At 38.4% G+C, this 23,520-nt stretch overlaps 2 protein-coding genes across 12 annotated transcripts in view; both read right to left on the minus strand.

The window, feature by feature from the left end:
- Positions 1-4,395, minus strand: part of LOC125643506 (radial spoke head 10 homolog B) — a 37,046-nt gene extending 32,651 nt beyond the window's left edge. For 5 of the 10 annotated variants that reach the window (XM_075132701.1, XM_048866204.2, XM_048866203.2 and 2 more), the window contains exons 1-5: positions 3,959-4,395; positions 2,644-3,007; positions 1,718-1,793; positions 1,048-1,116; positions 414-587 (exon numbers count right to left, since the gene is read on the minus strand). In XM_075132701.1, the coding sequence (XP_074988802.1) occupies positions 414-587; positions 1,048-1,116; positions 1,718-1,793; positions 2,644-2,900 (576 nt within the window). In that variant the 5' untranslated portion in view covers positions 2,901-3,007; positions 3,959-4,395. Of the gene's footprint in view, positions 1-413; positions 588-1,047; positions 1,117-1,717; positions 1,794-2,643; positions 3,008-3,958 lie in introns of those variants that run through there. The other 5 variants (XM_048866206.2, XM_048866202.2, XM_075132700.1 and 2 more) reach the window with 5 other exon arrangements.
- Positions 4,396-5,223: 828 nt separating this feature from the next.
- On the minus strand, positions 5,224-23,328 carry PMS2 (PMS1 homolog 2, mismatch repair system component). 2 transcript variants are annotated; one of them, XM_048867277.2, is made up of 15 exons: positions 23,159-23,328; positions 21,683-21,822; positions 20,554-20,640; positions 19,562-19,664; positions 17,531-17,714; positions 16,608-16,775; positions 14,717-14,814; positions 13,800-13,899; positions 12,890-12,974; positions 12,233-12,385; positions 10,583-11,501; positions 9,797-9,964; positions 7,806-7,906; positions 6,625-6,794; positions 5,224-6,255 (listed from the first exon to the last, which is right to left on the minus strand). In XM_048867277.2, the coding sequence occupies exons 1-15, from the start codon at positions 23,311-23,313 to the stop codon at positions 6,115-6,117; spliced, it is 2,772 nt and encodes a 923-aa protein (XP_048723234.2). In that variant the 5' UTR covers positions 23,314-23,328; the 3' UTR covers positions 5,224-6,114. The 2 variants fall into 2 exon arrangements, with proteins under 2 accessions (XP_048723234.2, XP_048723235.2); XM_048867278.2 differs by lacking the exon at positions 9,797-9,964.
- Positions 23,329-23,520: the final 192 nt, after the last annotated feature.

Raw genomic sequence — 23,520 nt, forward strand, 5'->3', positions numbered from 1 at the left:
GCTAACTGCTCTTTCAGCAAAGTATTTTGTGCCATTATTGCCACTATTTAGGAAACAGCCTCTGGTTCTTCACCTCTTGATCAGCTTGGTGACCATCTAATTAGAGATTCCTAAAAGGGCAGGTAACATATATATTTACTAGTTAATATTAAAGCAGAAAGTTGGGGTGTTGCCACAAATTATCCCTTTTAATACAAAAGAAGGCCTTTCACCACCAGGACCACTAATTTTAATTAACATATGCTCCATCAGAGATATTTCATTAGGATAATTCAAGGCTTATGTACCAATTGAGTTCCACTTAAGTTCCCCACATAAGTGATGCAGAAGCCCTGTGCTAGCCCTCTGTATTGACTTTCATCTTAGATGCCACTGGTCCAGATGATACTTTCATCAGTGCTTTTCTTATTTACCTTTCCATGTCTTTTGCCTTCACACCATTGGCCAATGTATGAAACTGGATGGGTGCCACACTTGTACATGCCAAAGCCATGCCTGACTCCATTCTTCACCTCTCCTTCATACATGCTGCCATCAGGCCATGTGTAACGGCCATTATACATCTGAACATTCTTAACAAAGTTCCCCTAAGAGATTAAATTATAAATTGATTACTCGCTCAAGTGAGACAGCAGTACTCGTTACGTTTGCAGGAGAGAGTATCTAGGGTATCTAGGGTGTGGGCTGAGCTGTCCTAAAGGAGGGGCCCTCGGAACAGCCAGGCCCAAGGAGAAGTTCTGAGTTGCACCGTATGTTATCTTATTGTTGATTTTTTTTTAAAAAAAGCCAAACCACAGGAAGGAGGCAAGTTTGGACTTTACAGTGCATGCCCTGTGTTTGTAGAGCAAGCTGGGAAAGGCACCTGTTCACAGTGCACAAACAAGAAAAACACAAACTAACTCTAGTTACATTTTGGGTGTTCTTTAAATTTAATACACAGCCTCTGTTGCCACCTGCAATCATCTAACCTACATGCTTTCCTATAAATTGCATGTATAGATGTAATTAGCTGCCTGATACTTTAAAATTATTTACTTTGCACTTTACCTCATACTTCACTCCATCAGCCCATGCATAAGTCCCGTGTCCATGCATGAGTCCTTCGGAAAACATGCCCTTCAAAATAATACACATACTATTGTTTTTATTCCTGCATCACAACTTACGTCTATAGCTATTAAGTAGTTTGAGGAGAAGTAACATGTTTTAATTAAAACCCCTCTAACTATCAGCATTAAAAGAACTAAGTTTTGAATGTCTGCAGCCCTTAGAAACTACGGAATCCACTATTCAATACACATAAATTTTAGCTGTGCGGTTCCCAATGAAGTCAAAGGGAGTAGCAGTATGTCCTCTTCCAGGGGAAGAATTTGTCCCATTACATTTTGGATACATTTACACAGCAAGCAGCAGCAAGCCTCCAATCCTGGGTCAACAGACTCAAGCTCACAGGGCTTGTGCTTCCACACTAAAAATAGCTGTGTAGACCTTGTAGCTCAGGCTGGAACTCAGGCACTGCAGCCCATGAAACCCCCCCTCCCGAGGCTTCAGGGCCTGAGCGGCAACGTCTACGCAGCTACTTTTAGTGCTGTAGCACAAACCCCGCAAGCCCAAGTCTGTTGACCCAGGCTTGGAGCCTTGCTACCACAGGCTGCAAAGTCGTACCCTTAGTGCCTTGCCACAGATGTACCCATAAACAGAATGCTGATCTACTCACTCTATATGTATTTCCTCCCTGAAAATGCGCTACACCTTCTCCATCATATAATCCATGGACTTTTTCTCCTTCATAGCTACAAAGAAAACAAACTAACGATGAAATAATCAAATCACTACAAGTAAGCCAGAAACAACAGAAGTTAAAAAATGATGACTATTACCAGTATTTTCCGACAAAAGCCAAATTACATTGTTAGCACCTGTTAGCTCCCATTCTGGAATAGGTGGGGTGAAAGCATATACTGTATCTTGCTACTGGGTGGAACATCAGGCTTGCTCCCCTTTCATGACCAAAGTACTGGCAGGAAGTGGGCACCCCCATGCACATTATGCACCGCACCCTAAATGTTAAGCAGCACCAAATATTATGTAATTACACTAGTGTATTCACTTTATATAGAAAACTGCATGTACACTTACAGTGAAATTCATTTTACCCAAATAAAGCAAGAGGAATCAGGCTTTATGCAAGTGAAGTGTGAATGAGATGGGGAAGCAAGATTCTAGAGCCAGGGCACAGAGCTGCAATACAGCTCTCCATCCATGATGAGCACTGCTATTATGGGGTATTAAGGCCACTTGAACTATAATCATGTGGACCAATCCCCATGGGCACTCCCTTTTCAGTAATTTATGCCAACACCCCTTGCACAGCCAGTCTGCTGGTGTTCTACCACACAGTGGGTCTTAAATGGAGCAGGCGACTTTGTGCATACACATACATCCTAAGTTACCACTACCCTTTGTCTTGCAAGTGCATTTGTGTCTGATGTCTATCTGCCTTTTAGACTGTAAACTCCACAAGGCAGGAGCCGTGTCCATGAGTATGTTTTGTATAATACCAAGCACACCACAGGTACTTAAATCGTAAATCCTCAGCTAGTGGATGTGTTTTTAACTAAACTGACATGTTTTTAAACATACTTTTCTACAATAAGTTGAGTGAGAATAGGCTCCTCATAATACTGAGCTGCTTCTTTGATCAGAGGTTCTTCCACCTCTTTTGATTCTTCTTTGGATTCTAAAGGGCTTGCTTGTGCTTCCTCCGCTTGATTCAATGATGTCTGGACATATGATGGCTGAACTGAAGAAATACCTTCAAATGAAGTCTCAGGTGCGGGAGGAGGGGCAGGTGCCAACTTTTCTGTTTTTTTGCCATCTTTCTTCTTATCTTTAGCCATTGCCACTGAATTGTCTCAAAGCTATGTTTTTCTGAACAAAAGGCTTTAGCTTCTTTTGCCTATTTTTTACGTCAGAGATTTAGTTTTCAAAATCTGAACTCATTTAACTGAAAAGAAAACATAAAAAGCAAACATGATAAAAATCTGATTTCTCCTCCCTCATTGCCCCCCAAATAATATTTTTAAAGTTTTATTGCTGTATGGTAATGGCAACAATTTCCTAAAAGTATTCCAAGTAAAAGTGTTAGATATTTCATGAGCTTCTAGGGCAGTGGTTCTCAACCAGGGGTGCCCTGGGGTACATATAGGTCTTCCATGGGTACATCAACTCACCTAGATATTTGCCTAGCTTTCAAACAGGCTACATAAGAAGCACTAGCGAAGTCAGCACAAACTAAAATTTCATACAATTACTTGTTTATACTGCTCTATATACTATACACTGAAATGTAAGTAAATATTTATATTCCAATTAATTTATTTTATAATTAGATGGTAAAAATAAGTAAGCATTTTTTTAATAAGTGTGCTGTGACACTTTTGTATTTTTATATCTGATTGTGTAACCAGGTAGTTTTAAAGTGAAGTGTAACTTGGGATATACAAGACAAATCAGAGTTTTGAAAGGGATACAGTATGTGGAAAGAGTGAGAGCCACTGTTCTAGGGAAATGAGGGTGGCAGGAACGCACTAGATTCCAATACTCTTTGGGAAAATAATGGGTTACAGATTAACCTGATATCTATAACAGACAACATGACAGTTTATGGAAATAAGGTAATGCCACCACATATTTGTGACCCCAAAGGATTATGTGAAAACCACGGAACAATGTGGTTGTCTAGAATCATGACTCCATTGTTTTGTGGTTAAATCTTCATGGCTTAGTATTCCTGATTCTGTAAGGCGGTAATATTACACACTCTATTAGGTAGGAATGATTCGGTGGGGGGGGGGATTAAAAACCCACTCATTAAACCCCCATGGGTATTTGGTTAAAGCAAGTGTAAAATTATATTAGTTAAAACGATGGTGGTGGACTGAACACAATTACAAACCTCCTGCGGTTCTGTTACAGCTAGCGGGGTGTGGAGATTCCGGAGACTAATTTCTCCAAGCTAGAAAACTTCTCTGGAAGGAGATGGCAATTCAGCCACGACACCTGAGGCGACTGTATCGTCACTGGATTCTCCGTCCTCCCGCACCCACAGCAAACCGGGAAGGAAAATTATGACGGGATGCCTAGGAACAGCTGCGCCCGCGCCTCTCTGGCGGGCGCGCTCAGCATGCAGCAGCCCCCAGCACGGCTGGCCGGGCAGCACGACGCTCCGGCCTCCCCTCCACGCTGCCTCGGCCGCCCACCACCCAGCGGGAAGCCAGGGCCCCCCTGCTCAGTCCCCAGCGTTCCGGCCACCGCCTGGGGCCGCCTCTGGGCAAAGCGGAGGGGGTTTCGGCGCCCGTCCCTCCGGCTCCTGCCACAGCGTCCTACGTCCGGCGCTGTGACCATAGTAACCGCCCGCAGGGCAGAACGCCACTCGCTCGTCATCTTAAAGGGACCGCCGCCCACTTCCCCCTCCTTCAAGTACCGGGACAACCCCCTCCGGCGGGCGGGCCTACGACAGCGGCCCCGGCCTGCTGCTGGCGTGGCCACGCCCCAGCGGAACTACCCCTGCCTAGGTGCCCCGCCGCCTCTGTCTGCCAGCTGGCTGCAATGCCCAGGGCAGCTGCGGAGGCACGTTTTTTTCTACCCCAGAGACTGCAGCACAGCTGGTGCCAGGCAGGCGCCAGGGGAGGTATTTTTCTTCTAGTGGTCCCACATTTCCTTGTGCTTTGCTTACACTACCCTGATGGTTTTAGATTATTTCTGCAATACAGGGCAGGAGGCCTGAAGTTCTACAGTAAAGGAACCTGGCTCTAGCCCCCAACCTGCCTTTTGGAAGAAGTTTGGATGGATTATATTCTCCCCCCTTTAAACTGTTCACTGCTTACCCTGATAAGCTCATAGTACTTATTCCTAGTACCGCATCATGCCCACATCACATGCTGGGAAACTAAGGAACAGAGGTAGATTTAAGTAGATTCTGCTCAGCTTCACACAATCCAATAATATAGCCACAAAGAGAATGCACTTCTTCTACCTTGCATTCCCACGTGCTATCCATTGGCAAGGACAAAAGCAAGGTTGCAAACATCCTCCTCTATAAATATAACAGATATCTGTGTACTAGCACACCGCTGTAAACAAAAACACTATTTTCTTGGTTTCAGAGTAGCAGCCGTTTTAGTCTGTATCTGCAAAAAGAACAGGAGGACTTGTGGCACCTTAGAGACTAACAAATTTATTTGAGCATAAACTTTCATGAGCTACAGCTCACTTCATCGGAGGGTCAGAGTTTTGCCATTGACTTTCAATAAGCCCAGGATTTGGCCTCCTGGCTCCAAAGTAACCAATATAACAACTGCTTTGTTTCTATAGTGAAAGAAGCTCCTAATTTTAGAATGTCCTTACTTATTCCTTTCCATTGGTGGTGGGGGGGTTGCTTGCTTTCATTCTCAGAAAAGGAATATTTTCTTGAAAGAATGTTTATGGAGTAAGGCTCAGTAAGATGCTGCTTAAGAGGCAGAGGCAGATGTCGGAGGTCCACAATTCATACCATCCTCTCCTTAATACCAGTGTTTAATGTTTCTCACTACTAAACATCAGAAAAACCTTAACACTGAATTGCAATTAATAGTGAAAAGAGAAAATATGATTTAATACTTTCACCTATACATCAAATGTGATTTATCTGAAACGGTTACACAAGAGGCACCATAGCCTAAGATATATAATTTTACTTTGTCATACCATAATACAGTCTCTATAAAGAGTGTTCACCTAAAGTTTTGAACTTCCATATAAAAGAGTTTATTTTTTAAATCTCAGCTATCAAAAAAAAAAAAAGTAATATGCAGGGCCAGCCATGACAAAAGGAATGTATTTACAAGTAAATTCTGGTATGTCTTTATATAGGAGTAATAAAGAAAGATTACAGGATGCCTGTGTTGTTCAGGTAACATTTAAATATGCAAAATGATGGCTAAAACTGTCACTTCTTTGACAAAATAAAAAAGTTTTATGATAAAAACTGTAATTCAAAAAGAAGTGGATTAATAACATTGCCAATGAATTAAGAGTAAAAAACACGAATAAAATACACACAAGGGGCTGCTATTATTGAGAAATCATATCTAAATTGGCTATGTGCCTCATAGTTGGCCTTCCATGGGGACAGTTCCAAGGATGCTCAATCTCACCCATGTGGGTGATCAGTTTCTTCATCTCATTTACAGTAAGTGCAGTTCCAATCATCACCTGTGAACAAAAATGCAAACAAAGTTTAACAATGATATTTTCTCTTTCTCCCTTATGGCAAATTGCTCACAAAAGCTGTACTTCTCCAATTACAGCAGCAGATAAGATACTGTGCAAGACGTTAAAATAAAGAGACCTACAAGACAATCAAAATCTCATTTAAGACCATATACAAAGGGCCTAATTCTGCCCTTAGCTGTACTAGAACTGGTCTAATTAGAGACTTCAGTGAAGTTACTCTTGATTTACACTGGAACAAAAGAGCAGGATCAGGACCAAGGGTGTTAGGTGTCAAAATCCACTAGCAACATACAGTCCAATTAAATATACAGTGTATACTAGTAAATATACATCAAATGCAACACTTACAGATTTTCTACAAGCTCGAGACGCAAACATCTGTCTGACCCTAGAGGGCCTACACATGACTCCTGGGCAATCACTTAACATGAAGATCAACTCCTCTATGTCCTGTGGACCAAAAGTCCAATTTTTGCTTGTTGGCAAGGAAATCAACTTAACCCTTTCAGTTACAGGAGCTGAAAGATTTTTTTTTAAAAGCAAGATAGTTTATCAATGCAAGTGAACATTTCATTTTGTTTATTGTTTGACAAATAAGTAAAAAATTAAACATGCTCGTTCCATAAGTCAATCCATAATGATCCCTATGTGAGTACTAAAATTTAATTAGCAAACAGTCTTTTGAGAGATTTTCTAATTTTACAAAAATTCTAACATTTTAAAAACTGGACAGCTTGAAAGAGCTGACTGTCTAAAGTTTTTTTTGAAGTTGTGTAACTAAAAATAATCATCAAACTTTTACAAACAAAATCTAATTACCATGGCTATTTTTGGCAAAAACAAAATAACAACCCTTGAAGATTTCTGAAATTTAAAAATGTATAATGGTGAATGGCATGGCCTGTATGTTCTTGAAAAATGCCACAAGGGATAACAGACATTTTCCTCTACGGCACACAATACTTTACACTACATAGTGCTTTTTGTTCTGAGACTCTGAGATAAACAAGTATTATCCCCATTTTTACAGATAAAAAATTAAGCACTTAGCTATTAAGTGATTTGCCCAAAACCACAAAGCAAATTGGTACTAGGGCCAAAAAGAGAACCCAGTAATCCCAACTGTTTGTTCCCTTCTCTATCAGATCATTTGTTTGCCTATATGTAATCCTGTTACATATAGAACAAGGGTTTTACTGATGCAATGCAAGAAGAATAAACTCAATATCTCTTAGAGTGGCAATGGGGTCTGTTAGGTCACTACCACATGCTAAGAAGAATTACTGGAGGAGTCTATATAATTCTTTATCAATCCAATTTCTTAAACAAATATGCATTCTATAATTTTCCATTAAATATTTTCAAGAATCATAGAAGAAAAACAGTATGCATTGAATATAGCAAGTCAATATTTAAGACCTTATTTTGCAATACTACTGACAAGTTCTATAAACTTAATCTTGTTTACTGAGCGAGAAGAAGAAAACTGTAAACTTTTCTAGTTCCAGTGATTCTGGATCCAAACTTACCATCTTCATCAATGACAAAATCAAACCCATTTTTTCTAAATATCTCCAAGTTTTCAATCAATATGGTTTCATTTACAGCAGTTAAATTAAGATTTTGTGGCCTACGAGAGAGGAAAAAAATAAATATATATTTTAAACCAAATTACAAAGTTGTGTAATATGACAACAGAATTAAAAACAATTAAATCCTGGCTCTGACACTTAGGCACTATGTCCTTAACCATGTCCCCATAGTTTCTCTGGGTTTTACCCAGGTTTATGTTCAGCACTTCTAAGAGTGAGCCTGGCCTATCTTAAAGGGTGTTGTAGGAATTAATATTGATGACACACTTTGAATATGTAAGGTGCTACATAAGTATGATTATTAAAATTCCTGTGAAACATTGCATTAAGCTTATAAAATTCCAAAATTCTAATACAGAGTGACCAAGTCTGAAATGCAGCAGAAATTTGGTTCTGCAACTGTCAAGCCATGACAACTGCTATAAAGCCTACTTCAGGAGAATTTAAAATTTTTGAGAACTGCAGAAACACAGTACCAGCATTTGGCTTGCCTTATCCTCTCTAAAGGCCTGATCAAAGGCAAATGAGTTCAATGGACAGACTCTGACTCTGAGGACTTTGAATCTGGTCCTATAATTCCAATTCAGCAAAGTACTTACACACATGCTTATATTTTAAGTATGTGCTTAAGTGCTTTAATGTACTGAAGCCTAAAACTCTCCTTTCCTCATGCACACTTCTCTTCTGTCAGATTCCAGCGAGACTTTTCTATAAAATATTCATACCAAATGTTTCTTTCTTGACGTATTTACTTAAGATTCTGCACTAATCTTCAGCTAAACTTGTCCCTTAAGCTTCAAGGCTTTTCTCAAGTTATTTACAACATTTTGATACCCACCAGACAACCGGCCGTCACAGCCTTGATGGGCCATTAGGAAGAAACAATAAGACTGTGAAGATACTAATCTCTCTCCTTCCTGAGACACTACCAGGTCAGGTGATAAGAACACCTGATACAAAATACCACCTTGGACACTGCTGGTACTTTTCATCTGTAGGGGGATGGGGATCAAACAAAGGTTTCCCCCCTTAGGAAAATCCCTTTTAAGGCTGGGGAGGAGGTTAATTTGGACTCTCCTCCATTGCCTACCCAAGAAGGACTGCTGAAAGAACCTGAAGGGACAAAGGAACTAACCTGAAGGGAAAGGCAGGGGTGAGTCCAGACTGAGACAGGAGTCCAGTCTGTAAGAAGAAATAACTAGAACTCTAAGCTACTGGAACTCTGCAACTTACCTAAAACAACATTTACGGTGAGAAATTACTTCTTGAAACCGGTCTCTGAGATCTTAAGCTTAGTATGCGTGTTTTGTTTTATTTGCTCAGTAATCTGCTTTGTTCTGTTTGCTGTCCCTTATAATCACTTAAAATCTGCCTTTTATAGTTAATAAATTTGTTTTATTATTAAACCCAGTTTGTGCAATGTCTAACTGGGGGTGGGGGCAAGAAGGTGTCCATATCTCTCTTCATATTGAGGGAGAAGGTGAATTTTTATGAGCTTGCACTCTTTTTATACAGTGCAAGACAGTATTATTTTGGGTTTATTCCCCAAAAGGGGTGAGGACGTGAGTGCTGGGTGAATCCTCTCACACAGAGCTGACTTCAGTCTGTGTCTGCAGCTGGGTGTGACCCTACCTGCATATGTGTGCCGCAAGAGGCCGGAGAGCCTAATTCAGCAAAACAGGGAGAGGGAATCCAGGCTGGTGGAACAGGTGCAGCTCATGAAACCCCAGGACATCAGATGGCATCCCCGAAGGGTGGGGGGGGTCCAACCCATCATACAGAAGTTCAACGTGACTAAAACTGTACTTGAAAGTTCCAGAGCATTACAATCTACTTCACTGGAAGTGGAGTTTCACTACATCCATTTACTATACTAGGTTCCAGCTGTTTCAAACCAATGTTAATAGTAACACACTAAAGACACTTACGCTATCAGCTTCTGACCTTGGAGAATGTTGTGCTGTTGTAACATCTCAAAGTTGTATTTTTCATCAGTAGCATGTTGGTCAATTATGAAGAGATCAGAGTTCAGCTTGGCTACTATAAACCCTAAATTGAACTGACCTATGATTTCCATTTTTGCAAACATCTCTTTACTGTATATAGAAAAACAAACAGATTATAAACTATAACTCACATGTAAAGATTTTAGAGCTACCTGCCTCCTTTTCAGTAGGAAGGGATAGGCCTCTCTACACCACTGACAACCAAAATATTTACTGTCAAGAATATCTGTGTCTCAGACCCTCACTGTCTAGTCCCCATCTGACTCAGTCCATCTCCAAAGCTTCTCCACCCCCAAACTTTACAGTATTTTAGAAGAGGCAACATGAATAATGGGCTCCACTCAGCAGAATACCACCAGAGAAATACCTCAATAATTGTAAGTTTGGTGTTTTTTTGGATACACCACTTAACATACTCCAGATTATTACTAAAGAGGAGTTTATAAAATGTGAGGCACTAGCTGTTTATTATGCACATTACCATATTCTACATGGACCTACATGTTTGCAGAAGCTTGAGTTACCTGATGAAACAAATTGCCAAAAAGGTGCTGACACAGTAATGTAGGTTTGTCATTCATATATAAACCTACATCTCCAAAATTAACAAGCAGATCAAAGCTCTCTTGTAAATACTGTTAACCTATATTTTTCATCAACTTTGTTTATCATTTGGTTAACATACCTTAACAAGAAGGTGCAAAATACCTGATTTCTTTTCTTAATTCATCCTCTGCTGTTTTATTGTCTCCAGGGCTAATCTTTGCTCTAAATCTTCTATAATTCTGTGTTTCTGCCTTTTTCTGTTGCTGCTGTATTAGCCTTTTTACTCTTTCTGCTAAAGAGCTCATAGAGAACTCAAGTGGCACAGTTTTCTTTTTAATTTCAATTGGTACATCAACGTGTGGCACTGATGCATGGTTCTCAGCACTCCTCAGTTCTGGACAGCTGGCTGCCTTTAAATTAGCTTGCTCGCTTTTAAAACGCTTCACATTTGGGGGAAAACTACTGGCTTGCTGAGGTAACTCACTCAGTTCATTCTGTTCACCGACTTGGGTCAATTCATGTTCAACCTCTGAAAATTTGGCATCATATTCCAATGATTCCTCACTAAGTTCGACAGTTTCAAGACATACACTTTGAAGCTCCTCTTTTGAAATAATGAACTCTTCTTCAGGTGAACTGCCTGCACTTTCATTGCTGAGGCAGCTACCAACTTCTGGAGTATTAAAGCCAACATTTGACTCTGCAGATGTGCTACCACATCCAGAATCTGTGTCATTTTCTAACTTCCTCAAATCTCTGCTAGTAACTGAGTATGTATTTGAGTCAGTCTGCCTCCAATGTTCAGATTCCTTGCTGGAGATGGACTTTGCACTCTTTACAGGACTTGAAGTGTTAAGAAATGACGTAAGTTTTCTCTTCCCCGGGGAGTTGTGTTGATTTCCGACATTGTTAGGGCTCTGAAAGCTGCTCTCTGTCATTTGATGGAGAGAGAATGACTCTCTTAATTTGACAATAGTCATTGCTCTTTTCTCTTCTCTCTTTGGATTCTGGGCTGCAGAATCAAGCAGCATTCCTGTCTGAGGCTTTTCTGTTTCTTCCGCTACTATCTTTTTGAAGTTACCTAATAAAATATGAATGGAGTAAATTGTAGATTTTCATTAAATGCAATTTAAAAAAACAAAACAAACATCAAACATTTGGGGGACTGAATGCCTCATTTGGGGGAAGGGATGTGGAAAGGAGAGACTGGTAACAAGCCACTATCGACAAACCCTTAATCTCTGGGTCACCAGATTGAACGTAGCCCTGGTTAGCAGTGCTGAAAGCTGTTACCATTTGATGGCTGTTCAGTATCTTTTTTTTTTTTTTTTAAATAAATCTCATATCCAATGGAGGGCAGTGAGGAATCTGGCACCACAAATGCTTGTGCTACACCTGATCAGTGGATAATTAAGGGACTTCATCTCCCAAGATGCAAATAGGCCAGCACCAAATTTACTTAAAGGCAACCAAAGGAAAATATAAAAAAGAAACTAGGCTTGCACCCAAAGCTGCTTTTTTATTATGTATAAAGGAAGCCTGAAAAGCTTTTGTGTGATGTGTATGTATATGGTGATAGTGGTGGGGTTGTTTGTTTGAAACTAATGGCAGATCAATCTTGACAACATACTCTGCATTGTTGGAGTCTGACTACAAACTGTGGACTAGAAATCTGGTAATAAGCTTGTCAGTTTCATTAGTAGGCATATTTGTTATCAGAAAGTTAATTTTAAAAATACATCTTTTTCATCGTTCTGAGCTCTCCAACATCTGCCACACCCACAGTGACTTCCAGAGTTAACATTAATGTACCTGTAATATCCAGCAGTTTTTGACTGATGTTAAGTTTGTTGACATTGCTACCAAACATTCCCACAAGAGAGGTCTTTAAAATTGCTAACAAAACCTTCTCCTGTTGCAGTAAAATTTGCCTCTTGTCAGGAGTTACATTGATGTCAACACACTCTAAAAATAAAGAAAAGCTATTAATTATATTTCAGACTAAATTATACTATATTTTTGTTCTTTCCATCCTTGGACTGAAGTTCCCTTATTTTTGCCCTCTTTATTTCACAGAGTAAACCAAAAGCCACTGGTAATATGGATAATATGGCTGCAAATACAACACTGCAAAACTACCTGTAGATCCAGCAACGGTGGTGAAAAATACTGCTTCTGCATAGCAAGACATTTTAAGTTCCACAATATTTAATTCTACCTAGCAGACTGCCTTTTTCACCCTGGTCTAGACTGGCATAGAAAGTTACTTCTGGTTAGTGTGCAAACAATAATAGAACATGTTCCGATAGATCAGAAACATCTTCACAACACAATAATAAATACTCATCTAGTTAGTCCAAAAGCTACTTAAAACCCCAATGATTCTAAAGCTATGCAATTGCATATGTTACATATTTATTATTTCTAGCATTTTACAAAGGTTAATGGAGATTGATTAGAAGAACTCACCAGAATCTACACAAATGTTAAGAACGATAAATGGATATTGGTGCTTATTATACATGTGGTAAACTTCATTCACAACTTTGGAAATCTGCACAGAACACAGAGAACAAGTGATACCATTACTTACTTCTATTCTTTACTGATACATGTTATCTAATGCAGTAATAAACAGACTTCAAGCATGATCTCGCAAATTCTTATTCACATTATTAGACCTTTACTCACACAAATAGTCCCACTGTGGACAAAGAAGCTAAAGTGAGTAAGTATTTGTAGGATAAGACCTATATGTACAAGTTTCTAATCTGGTCATTTCCGGGGACTCTTTTGACCAACCACCAGACATTTATATCTTTCCTTTACTAGATCAATACAAAAGAAAGAAGTAGTAACAACAATTACTAGGTCTAAACTGGAAAAGAGAAACAAGGAAATCAAGCAACTGTAAGCAGGGTTGGCAGAAATTGCTTTTTTAAAATAAATTTTGACACAATATTATTGATGTTTATTTTAAAGTATTTTTTAATTTTTATCTATTAAAATTTTCACAGTTATACAAAATTAGGGGTTTTAAGCATTTATTTAGATTTTGAGCTACTTAAATTTTCACATTTGCAGAAAGTTATGGGGGGGAATCAGACAATTACGGGAGAGTGGAGGCTGAGATTTAAAAACTTAAAGCTTTATAACCATTAAAACACAAAACTGTCAAAATATATGAAGTAAATATCTTTAAATGACACTAAGTTCTCAAGCAACATTTTTCTTATTTTGCCTGTCTGTAAATTCTGATTATTTTTTATGGAGTTTTTTGTATTGGTTTGTGTATGATGAAATCAACGTTACCAGCTTCTACTGATAAAAATCTAATCCTTCCAAGCCTAACTATAAGCAATATTATTAAGAACTGTACCTTTGATTGGTCACATGGTCGCTGATTGACAAAGAAAAATTGTCTCTCTGTTGTACTCCTTCCAACACCATGATCACAATGGGAAACGAAGCCTGTAATACTGTTTAACATTAATATTGTAAGGGTAGGGCTCAATAGAAGAAAGGAAGAATAGAAACTTTTAAGAGTCAATGCTAGTTCTATAGAGGAACATTTCTGACCAGACTAAAAGCCAAAACTATTACATATTTTCAGTAAATACCTACATGTGGCTTTGCTCCTCACCCCAGCTTAGCAAAGGCTAATAGTTTACCACTAGCAAGCTCTCCAGCCAACTGAAAGAGTAGCATTCACTGACTTCAGAAAAAGCTGCATTCATGCTTTTTCTGCCTTAAGGATAGTCAACTGTGACACTGATTTTGAGGACACGGTAAACCCAAGCATTTATATGGCTGTTCACAAATCTCTTGTATATTAACCATTATAAATTCTAAAAAACTGCACTTTTTAATTTAAAAGAACTTCTTTACTCAAGTTGGACCATATTCTACCTTGTCTTACACCCAGGCAATTGTACTGACTTCAGTGATGATGTACAGGCATAAATGAAGGCACAATTTGACCCATAATATATAATTATTTAGAACACTACATGTGGTCACTAATTCAGCAGAAAATTAGGGTAAACCAAGAAATATCAGCCCCATCCCTCCCTCTCCACATACACTTAACTGGTTTCATCTTAATCCTGAGTTGTAACATGGAAACAAACTACGTAAAACAAGCTAAATTATTTATTTCCACAGTTGTAATGTGATAGGTATCAACTGTGCTTTTCTAAGTTTTCTAGTCACTGCAAACCACCTGAAACCTTGGATTTCCTTTAAATCAATTACCATCTTAAAATGCATTTCTGACAGCAGTGGCTTCCCACTTACGAATAAAGATTCTGTGGCGTATCAGTGGAGTTGAGGCCATATTCTTCACAAACAGCTTCACTAGGAGGTAGTTGAACAAAGGGAATGAGGCTTTGCAACTGAAAGAAATTTAAATTCATAGCTATTCCTTGGTGCAAGAACATCAAAGATCATTTTAGTGATTTAAAGTCAGTGGGTTTTTCATTCATTTTTGCCTTTGTTAAAGTTTAACTTCAGTCAGAAAGATGATAATTGATTAAACAATTATAACTATGGCCTTCTTTTCAGTTCCTTGTTTTATTGTCAGGATCACAACCAACTTGGCACATGGTAATTATATTTTTTTAAAAGATGACTGGCCAGACTGAACAAAGGAAGTACCCTCAAGCACACAACAGGTTATAGTTACACTGTTAAAGAGCACATGCAAAAGTATAAATCCCTAACAAACTCTTCTTCTTAACCTGTATTTGACACACAACTCCAATGTTAAGTGTTCTGCTCCCCCTTTCATGCCAACACTCACTCACTAAGCCTATTCAAGACGGAAAAAATAGTATTATTTATTCAGCTTCAGACTTCCCAGCCATAAATGAGCCAATCAAGATTCATGCCATATCAGAAGACAACGTCATCAGATAAATTTGTATGTTCTGAATGAATGATAATACAATTGATAAGACATCCCATTTGAAACACAAGGTACCTGAAACACAGATATAATTTTCTTCAATAAAAAAATCTTAATGTAAAAAGAAAAGGAGTACTTGTGGCACCTTAGAGACTAACCAATTTATCTGAGCATAAGCTTTGCATCCGATGAAGTGAGCTGTAGCTCACGAAAGCTTATGCTCAAATAAATTGGTTAGTCTCTAAGGTGCCACAAGTACTCCTTTTCTTTTTGTGAACACAGACTAACATGGCTGTTACTCTGAAACAAATCTTAATGCAGTTTCTCAGTTAGGACACACACACTTTTTTCTGTTTTTGATTCAGCACTTTGGTCTTAAAGGTGCAGTAGTATATAAATAGATACATGTAACTTAACATTTTAGTTGGCTGACCCATGGAGGACATCCAATTACATTTTGGTCTGGACACTCACTCTCAGGAGGAACAGGAGTTAGGAGCATTGCATGGAATAGCACAAATGGGCCCCAGAATGGGAGGAGATACTTAGTACAATATCACTCATTAGCAACCCCACCAGCCAATGGAGTAAAAATGCTTGATAGCTATGACATAGGGCTGGGGGCAAGAGTGCATTTACTGCTTTTGTCTTCCTTTTTCTACTTCTTTCCACGAGATACTTATAACAGATTTATTTATAGCAAACATTTATTAAGCATCAAGCTGCAAATGTCTACATCTGCTGACTGCTATTCCAGTTTGGAAGATAGCCCACAACTTTAAAGAATAAGCTTCTAAATATCATAGCGAAAGGCTGCAAAACTCAGACATCTTTCTACCCTGCAAAGCGAGTCTTCCACAGCACACCATGCTAACATTTTTATAATTATGCTTTTGAGGATTGGAGAGGATACCTGTGGTCCATATATCACAAAAATTAACAGATAACCAGGCTTAATCTCTCTCAAGCACTTATTAGAATACTAATTTTACCAGTCTCAACAGAGGTATTAAGATTTACGCTCATCCCACCATTCTGTATCTCTCTTTCTGCAAAGAAGGTAAAACTGTGACAACAAACAAAAAAAGCAGTCTGTGGAAACTGCACTCTCTTATTCAAACTATAGGGTGTGCTAGAGCACAATGATTATTACACCCTTCCTCCTATACCTTAAGACAGCTTCCTGCATAATGGTTTATACAGCATCTTTACTCATACTGTATTTAATTAGATTTTAACATATTCTTGCAGCTGCTTTTTCTCCCCTTCCTACAGTATTACCTGTTTTTGCCCAAATATTGCTCCAATGTTTTCCTTTAGACTACAACTTCCAGTGGTACACACCACTGAGTGTTTTTTCCCTTGGCCAACCTGATTGGTGCAGTTAATTCGAACTCCCGTTGAAATGATACAGTATGCTTGTAATATTTGGACCATTTTTGCATATTCCTATTAAAGAAACAAAAATTGAATATTTTTATGAAACAGAAAACACATTAATAGGCTATCCTATTTAGACATTTTAAAATGTCTATCTTTGCGTACGTCACATTTTTTTCCTCACTTCCAAACCGGGTTGTATAGCTTTATTCTGAGATTCAGCTACAACTTCCAGAAACCCTGCAAACAGTTTGATTTTTACATGCAAAAAATAAGAGGAAGATTAAACCATATTTACAAGATATATATTAAGTAGGTAATTTAAAACACTACATTTTCAAATTTTAATTATGCAATGCTCATTCCTATCTTGCTTTCTTTCTCAAATTTGAAAGTTTTGTTAATGTAGTTCTACATAAAATCTGTGTAAAATACGTAAGGAAGGCAAAAGGGAGAGTCCGTTTTATTATTTCACAAAGATCTGTATAATATTATAATGTAAATATAGAGTCAATAGATGAAAAAGTATGCAAGATTTAGATGCATCAAACCAACACTTAAAGTAAATGTTAGTACCACTAATGAGAAGTTAGATTGAAAAGAGAAGAATCTTAGACCACATCTTATTACTTATGTTGAAAGAGATAAAGTTCTAGAATAAAATGTCTGAGCTAATCAACTCTCTCTAGCACTAAGGTATACCAAGATATAAAGGAAAGAATGATTTGAATTATATGTATTTAAATTATATGTATTTATTTTTACAAGGTTTAGATTTGCAGGTTATCACATTTTTTAAAAGCAGAATTTCCAGTTCACTACACCTTTTTAATATTTCGTTGAAATTCCTTGTGCCGCACTGGCAGGGTATAAAACAATTGCTGCACGCTAACAGTTGTTCCCTGTTGTCGTGGGTAAGGAGTTTTCTGAGTAATTTTTCCATTGTGATCAAATACCAGACGAGTTCCAACCTTTGCAGATTTGTGACAAGTAAAAATGGTAACATCACTGGAAGAGGGAAAAAGAGGCAATAGGATTATTAATTAAACAGTAGCTTTTCTTTATCCCGTCTACAGTACCGAAAACTTCAGGTATTTCTATTCACATTATGCCAGCACCATTCACACATCTTTAATTAAGGTTAAATCAGAGTTTACATAATTAACTCCCTTTTGTAACAATTTCTAATAGATAAATATTTGTTCTGGATTGAAACTTCGTACCACAAATAAGTTCTCTAAGAAGCAAATTTCACTTCCCCTTCAAGATTTTTAACCAAGAGTATTCATAAAAACACAAACAACACTGTGCAGACCTTCCTAATTTTCCTAGTTACAATGCAAAAATCTAAGTTCTTATCCCTTACATACATCTTGTAGATAGACCATGATGTTGGGCTTTTGATTTTGATTTCATGCTACTTGGATACTACTTTTCTAATGCAATCACAAAACACTGTAATATTTGTGATGCACAAGACTGTATGGGAACACTGCACTTATTTCCAACACGCAGCTAATTCAAGAGAAATAATAAAACAAAGTTTTAAAGAGTTACAAACTACAAAAAAGCAAATGTTTGAAGAATAATACTTTGCCTTTGCACAGCACCTGAGGATCAAAATGCATTGCAAAACATAGCCCTTGCAAAGCCTTATGTATGTGCTTAACTTTAAAATTGTGAGTTTAATAAGACTAATCAGATGCTTCATGTTAAGAACTTACAGCTAAAAAGGATTGTGGATGCTGAATGGATTCAGGCAGTCTTTGCAGTTTGGGATAAATCTATGAAATTTCAAAACATTATTTCATCAATCACTGATATTTGGATCAATTTATTCAGCCATGTAGGTTTATACAGAATGCTTTGCTGAGTCCTACATATTTCAATAGATTCCTGTAAATTGTGAAAGTTGACCGCTTCTAAGTTAATAGGAGGTTATTCACAATTAAAGTGTCTCTGGATGCTGGGAGATCACAATAAATATCTAACTGTTATAACTGCAGGAGTCAAGATACTCAGTCTTCCATAATTGCAGAAGCCTCCACTAATTTGTTATGTTTACATGATAAATCACTGTATTTACAATGAAGGATACTGCACATTAAAAGAGCCAAAGGACATCTTGGGGTTTTTTGCAATTAGAGTATGAATGGTCTTTTTTTTTCTTAATGTAGGCCCGGATTCAGGAATGCACTTCTATACGCCTTCAGCACTTTACTATATAGGGATGCTTTAAAAATTGACAACCTTCCACCTAACCATAGCTACTGCTGTTCTAACATTGTACTACTTATTGGATTTTCCATTTAAAGTTATAGTTATTTGTGGTAAGAAGAAAAATCACCGCTTAAATGGATTGTCCCTGAACATATATTCCATAGAATATCTATACAAAACAAAACAATACATTTTAACAATTGTTAATTTGGTTGCAGCTAAACTGAATAACATGAGACCCAGCAGAGTTTGGTCTCATCCACGTGCATTGTAACCGCGTTACAAAAATATTCTTTAAACTAGGCAGATTACTATATCAAGGTAAACTTGTTTTTAACCAAGTTATAATACAATTTAATCCTGTCCAGATTTGCTGGGTCTGGATCATTAATAAATTAAATATTGTAAGTAATAATTTAACAATTTAATAAATTAATAATTTAATTAATACATTAATTAAACTGTTATTTTTGTATTGCAAAGAGATCTTAATTCCAACAAATTTACCCAGTTAAAAAATAAGATAATAAAGGAGAAAAACAAATAATTGGGTTCTTGTTTAGTTGAGAAATAACCCAATTACAAGTTTCCAAAGTCTTGTTTCATTAATAACTAATGAAGGACAATATTATTACCTTAACGCACACAGTGAACTCAGAGCTTCACCTCGAAATCCAAATGTTCCAACATGCATTAGATCAGAGAAATCTTGTATCTTGGAAGTATAATATTTCAGAGCTAGAAAAATGTATTTAAAATATGTGTAATTGTATCATATCTTTCCAAAATGACATTGATGTATGAAGGTATATTTTGTATCTTCCCAAAGAAACAGAAAACTTTGATGCTTATACTATCTTTTATGTAACTATAGTAGAGTCAAGTAGATAATTAACCAACTATTCACTATTTTTGCCCCCGTTTTCTGTTTGCAAATAATCTGCAAAATTCTCCAATGTAATTCCAAATTATTTATGCCTTCAGTAAATAAATTTTAGTCTGCAGATCCTTTGCAAACGGTTTGTTGAGAATATTTGCCATTTTTGAAGTGTTGGTTAGTTACATAAGTCACATAGTATTGTTTCTGCTTCCTGTTTGGATGACTTAAAATCTACAAATTGAAAATTTTACTGTCAAATATACAATTTCAAGCTCGCTTTCAGCAAATATTCAAGCTTCAAATTCATTTTTCATTAACAGTTATACTTGTAAAATGTGACTGCTTGAACTTTTAAAGAAAGTGAACATGAAAGAGTAATGAACACAGCTGAATCAAAATTTCCTTGAGACTCTGAATAAACATATGCAACAATTCCCCCCCTACACACACACACACTGTTCACCCCACTCTAAGGCATAATTAGGTTCTGGTCTTCACATGTGTACGTACCATAATCATAATGACACCAGGATGGTAATAAAACTAGTTTTACCACAACTCTTGCAGGAACATGTGTCATTCTAGAAAGGTTAAGTAACATCTTAAAGAGATTAAACTTGAATTTTATAAGAAAGAAGGGGTTTTCTCACTGCAGTTATCAGTTTGACAGATAAACCACAGTTTATACATAATATAAATATTCTCAAACATTTAGAACAAACATAAATTGTGAAGAATTTAACTTACTTAAGCCCTCAAAGTTTTCTTCCTCTACTCCACAACCATTATCTGAAACTTCTATAAGATCTGTTCCATAATCTTTAAGCTTTAGGTCTAAAAATTGTAAAAAAGATTGTTTTCATTCAGTGTTCATGAGCAATATTTAGAATGTATAGCATCACAAAGTCAATAATGCATTGTAAACTCTTCAACAGCCATTTGTTTTCTGAATCAAATTAAACAAGATTCACAGCTTTCAAGAGTTAAGTTATTCAATTCCAAATCAACCCTGTACTTTCTGCTAGATTAGCTCAATTTTTTTAAATTTTCATGCACGTATTAGAGTCTTCTGCTCATAAAAGTTGCCAGCCTGGACCCTAAAATCCTCTATTTCTTGGAAGAGGTTAAGAATAAGCAGCAACACAAGCTTCCTCATGCTGCTTTGTTAACATGTCTGAACTCTAACATGGAGGAAGCACTTCACACATGATACACTAATAGTTGAGTCTCCATCTCCATCCAGATCCCTGGCCTCCTTGCAGAGACTTGAAGAAGAGCTCTGTGTAGCTTGTCTTTTTCACCAGCAGAAGTTAGTCCATAAAAGTTATTACCTCACCTTGTATCTCTGATGAGAGTATCAGTTAACGTTAATTACGGCTGTCATTTTTGTGATGCGGAAACTTGTCCATTGGGAACTAGACTTAAACCAAACTAATTTCTGATAGTCCACTGAACAGCCATCAAATGGTGGTAACTAGGCTGGATTCCATGTCAGATTCTGATTACATTTGGTTTTCTAGCAGTGTAGGACATGCTGCAGCAAGCTTCCAAAACAGGTCTAATCCCGCAAACTTTTATGCCTATGCTTAACTTTACACAATAGTAATCCCATTAATTTTATATAACATTGGGCAACTCTACTTTGGACCCAGCCATGGAAATAAAGTACTACAGCCTCCACACATCCAACTGTAGAACTGGGACCCCAAGTGCTCTATGCCTTAGTTTTCCCATCTGTAAAATGGCTATAAACATACCTAGTCAAATGCAAAGCATTTGTCCTGAACTGTTTGCAGGTGCAGAGCACTCAGAAGTTACAAAGCAGTATATGAGTACCAAGTGTTAGTCTCACATGAAATTAAAATAACAAGTTTACCAATATTAGTAGCTCCAGCATCTACACTGTTTTCCACCAATTCCTTCACCGCAGTGGCTAGATTCAGTACAACCTGTCCTGAACAGATCTGGTGAACTGATTTATGATCTATAGGCTTGATGGCTTTAGCAGGCTGTGCACTAAAAGAAAAAATGCGATTAAGAATTAGATGTGAAAAAGGTTGCTATCATTCAGTACTACTTCCCTCACCGCAATTATGGCAACTAAAAACACACAGTTAAGAACCAAGTAAGTAGAGGCTTCCAGCTACAGTGCAGTATCATGAGTGTTAGGGCTTGTCTGCGCAAACATTTAGTTTGCGGCAAGCTAGGCTGTGAACGGACCCTGCACTAGCCTACCACAGACTAAGGGTATGTCTATATTTAAAACATTTACAGCAGCACAGCTTCAGCAACATTACCTACACCAACAGGAAGGCTTCTCCCATCCATAGAGGTAATCTGCCTCCCTGAGAGTTGGTAGCTAGATCAACAGAAGAATTCTTCTGTCAACCTAGCACTGTCTATGCTGGGGGGTTAGGTCAGTATAGCTAGGTCTCTTAGGGGTGTGGATTTTTCACACCCTGAGAGATGTAGCTATACTGATATAAGTTTCTATGGTAGACCAGCGCTAAATAATTAGATTGACTCAGGGCTGTGAAAAATTTCACCACATGATCACCATAGTTAGGTCAACCTAACCCTAAAGTAGAAACACCTGTGTCAATGGAAAAAATCTTATACTGATCTATCTACTGCCACTAATGGAGATGGATTAACTACATTGACAAAAAAAAGTAATTCTGTAGACATACCAAGCATCTACATGAGAACGGCCACACTGGGTCAGAACAAAGGTCTATCTAGCCCAGTATCCCATCTTCCGACAGCGGCCAATGCCAGGTGCTCCAGAGGGAATGAACAGAACAGGTAATCATCAAGGGATCCATCCCCTGTCACTCATGCCCAGCTTCTGGCAAATAGAGACTAGACACCATCCATGCCCATCCTAGCTAATAGCTATTGATGGACCTTTCTTTTTTGAACTCTGCTATAGTCTTGTCCTTCACAACATCCTCTGGCAAGGAGTTCCACAGGTTGACTGTGCCTGAGGTGAAGAAATACTTCCTTTTGTTTGTTTTAAACCTGCTGCCTATTAATTTCATTGGGTACCCTCTAGTTCCTGTGTTCTGAGAAGGAGTAAATAACATTTTCTTATTTACTGTCTCCACACCAGTCATGATTTTATAGCCCTCTCTCATCTCCCCCCTTAGTGTGTTAGTCTGACTGGCTGATGCAGCTTTAGGGTGCCAGAAGGGCATAGTGGGAGCACGGCACGGCCGCGCGCCGCCGGAGGAGGGCCCCGCGCGCGCCACCCCCGAGGGGAAGATGAAGCCACCTCCGGGTGCAGGGAGAGGAGCCCTCAGACGCCTCCTAGTCACGAGCACCTCCCCCCACCGCGGGGAACGGGCCTCACCAGGGTGCCGGGGCCTCCATAGAGTCTCTGCTCCCGGCACGCAGGCGGCCAGGCAGGACTCCTGGGACACAGGCCAGCAGCGCGCCAACGTTAAGCCGCCTGGGACAGAGCCCACAGCAGCACAACTCCTGTAGGCTCCACCCTCGCGCGATCATTGGCCACTAGGAAATCATATTCTCCAATCGGAAGCAAGCTCCATTTTCCCGCCTACTGATTGGCTGACCGTTCTGCCCAATCGGCAGAGGGATCTCTGCTCTTCGCCCTATTGAGATCCACCTGGTTGCATCAGTCACTCATTCTGACCAGTGGGATGAGGGTAAAGGAGCGGGGTGGGGAGGGAGTTCTAGTTGGACCAATAGCTT

This window comes from Caretta caretta, chromosome 10 (assembly GCF_965140235.1).
Source record: "Caretta caretta isolate rCarCar2 chromosome 10, rCarCar1.hap1, whole genome shotgun sequence".
NCBI classification, from domain to species: domain Eukaryota; kingdom Metazoa; phylum Chordata; order Testudines; family Cheloniidae; genus Caretta; species Caretta caretta.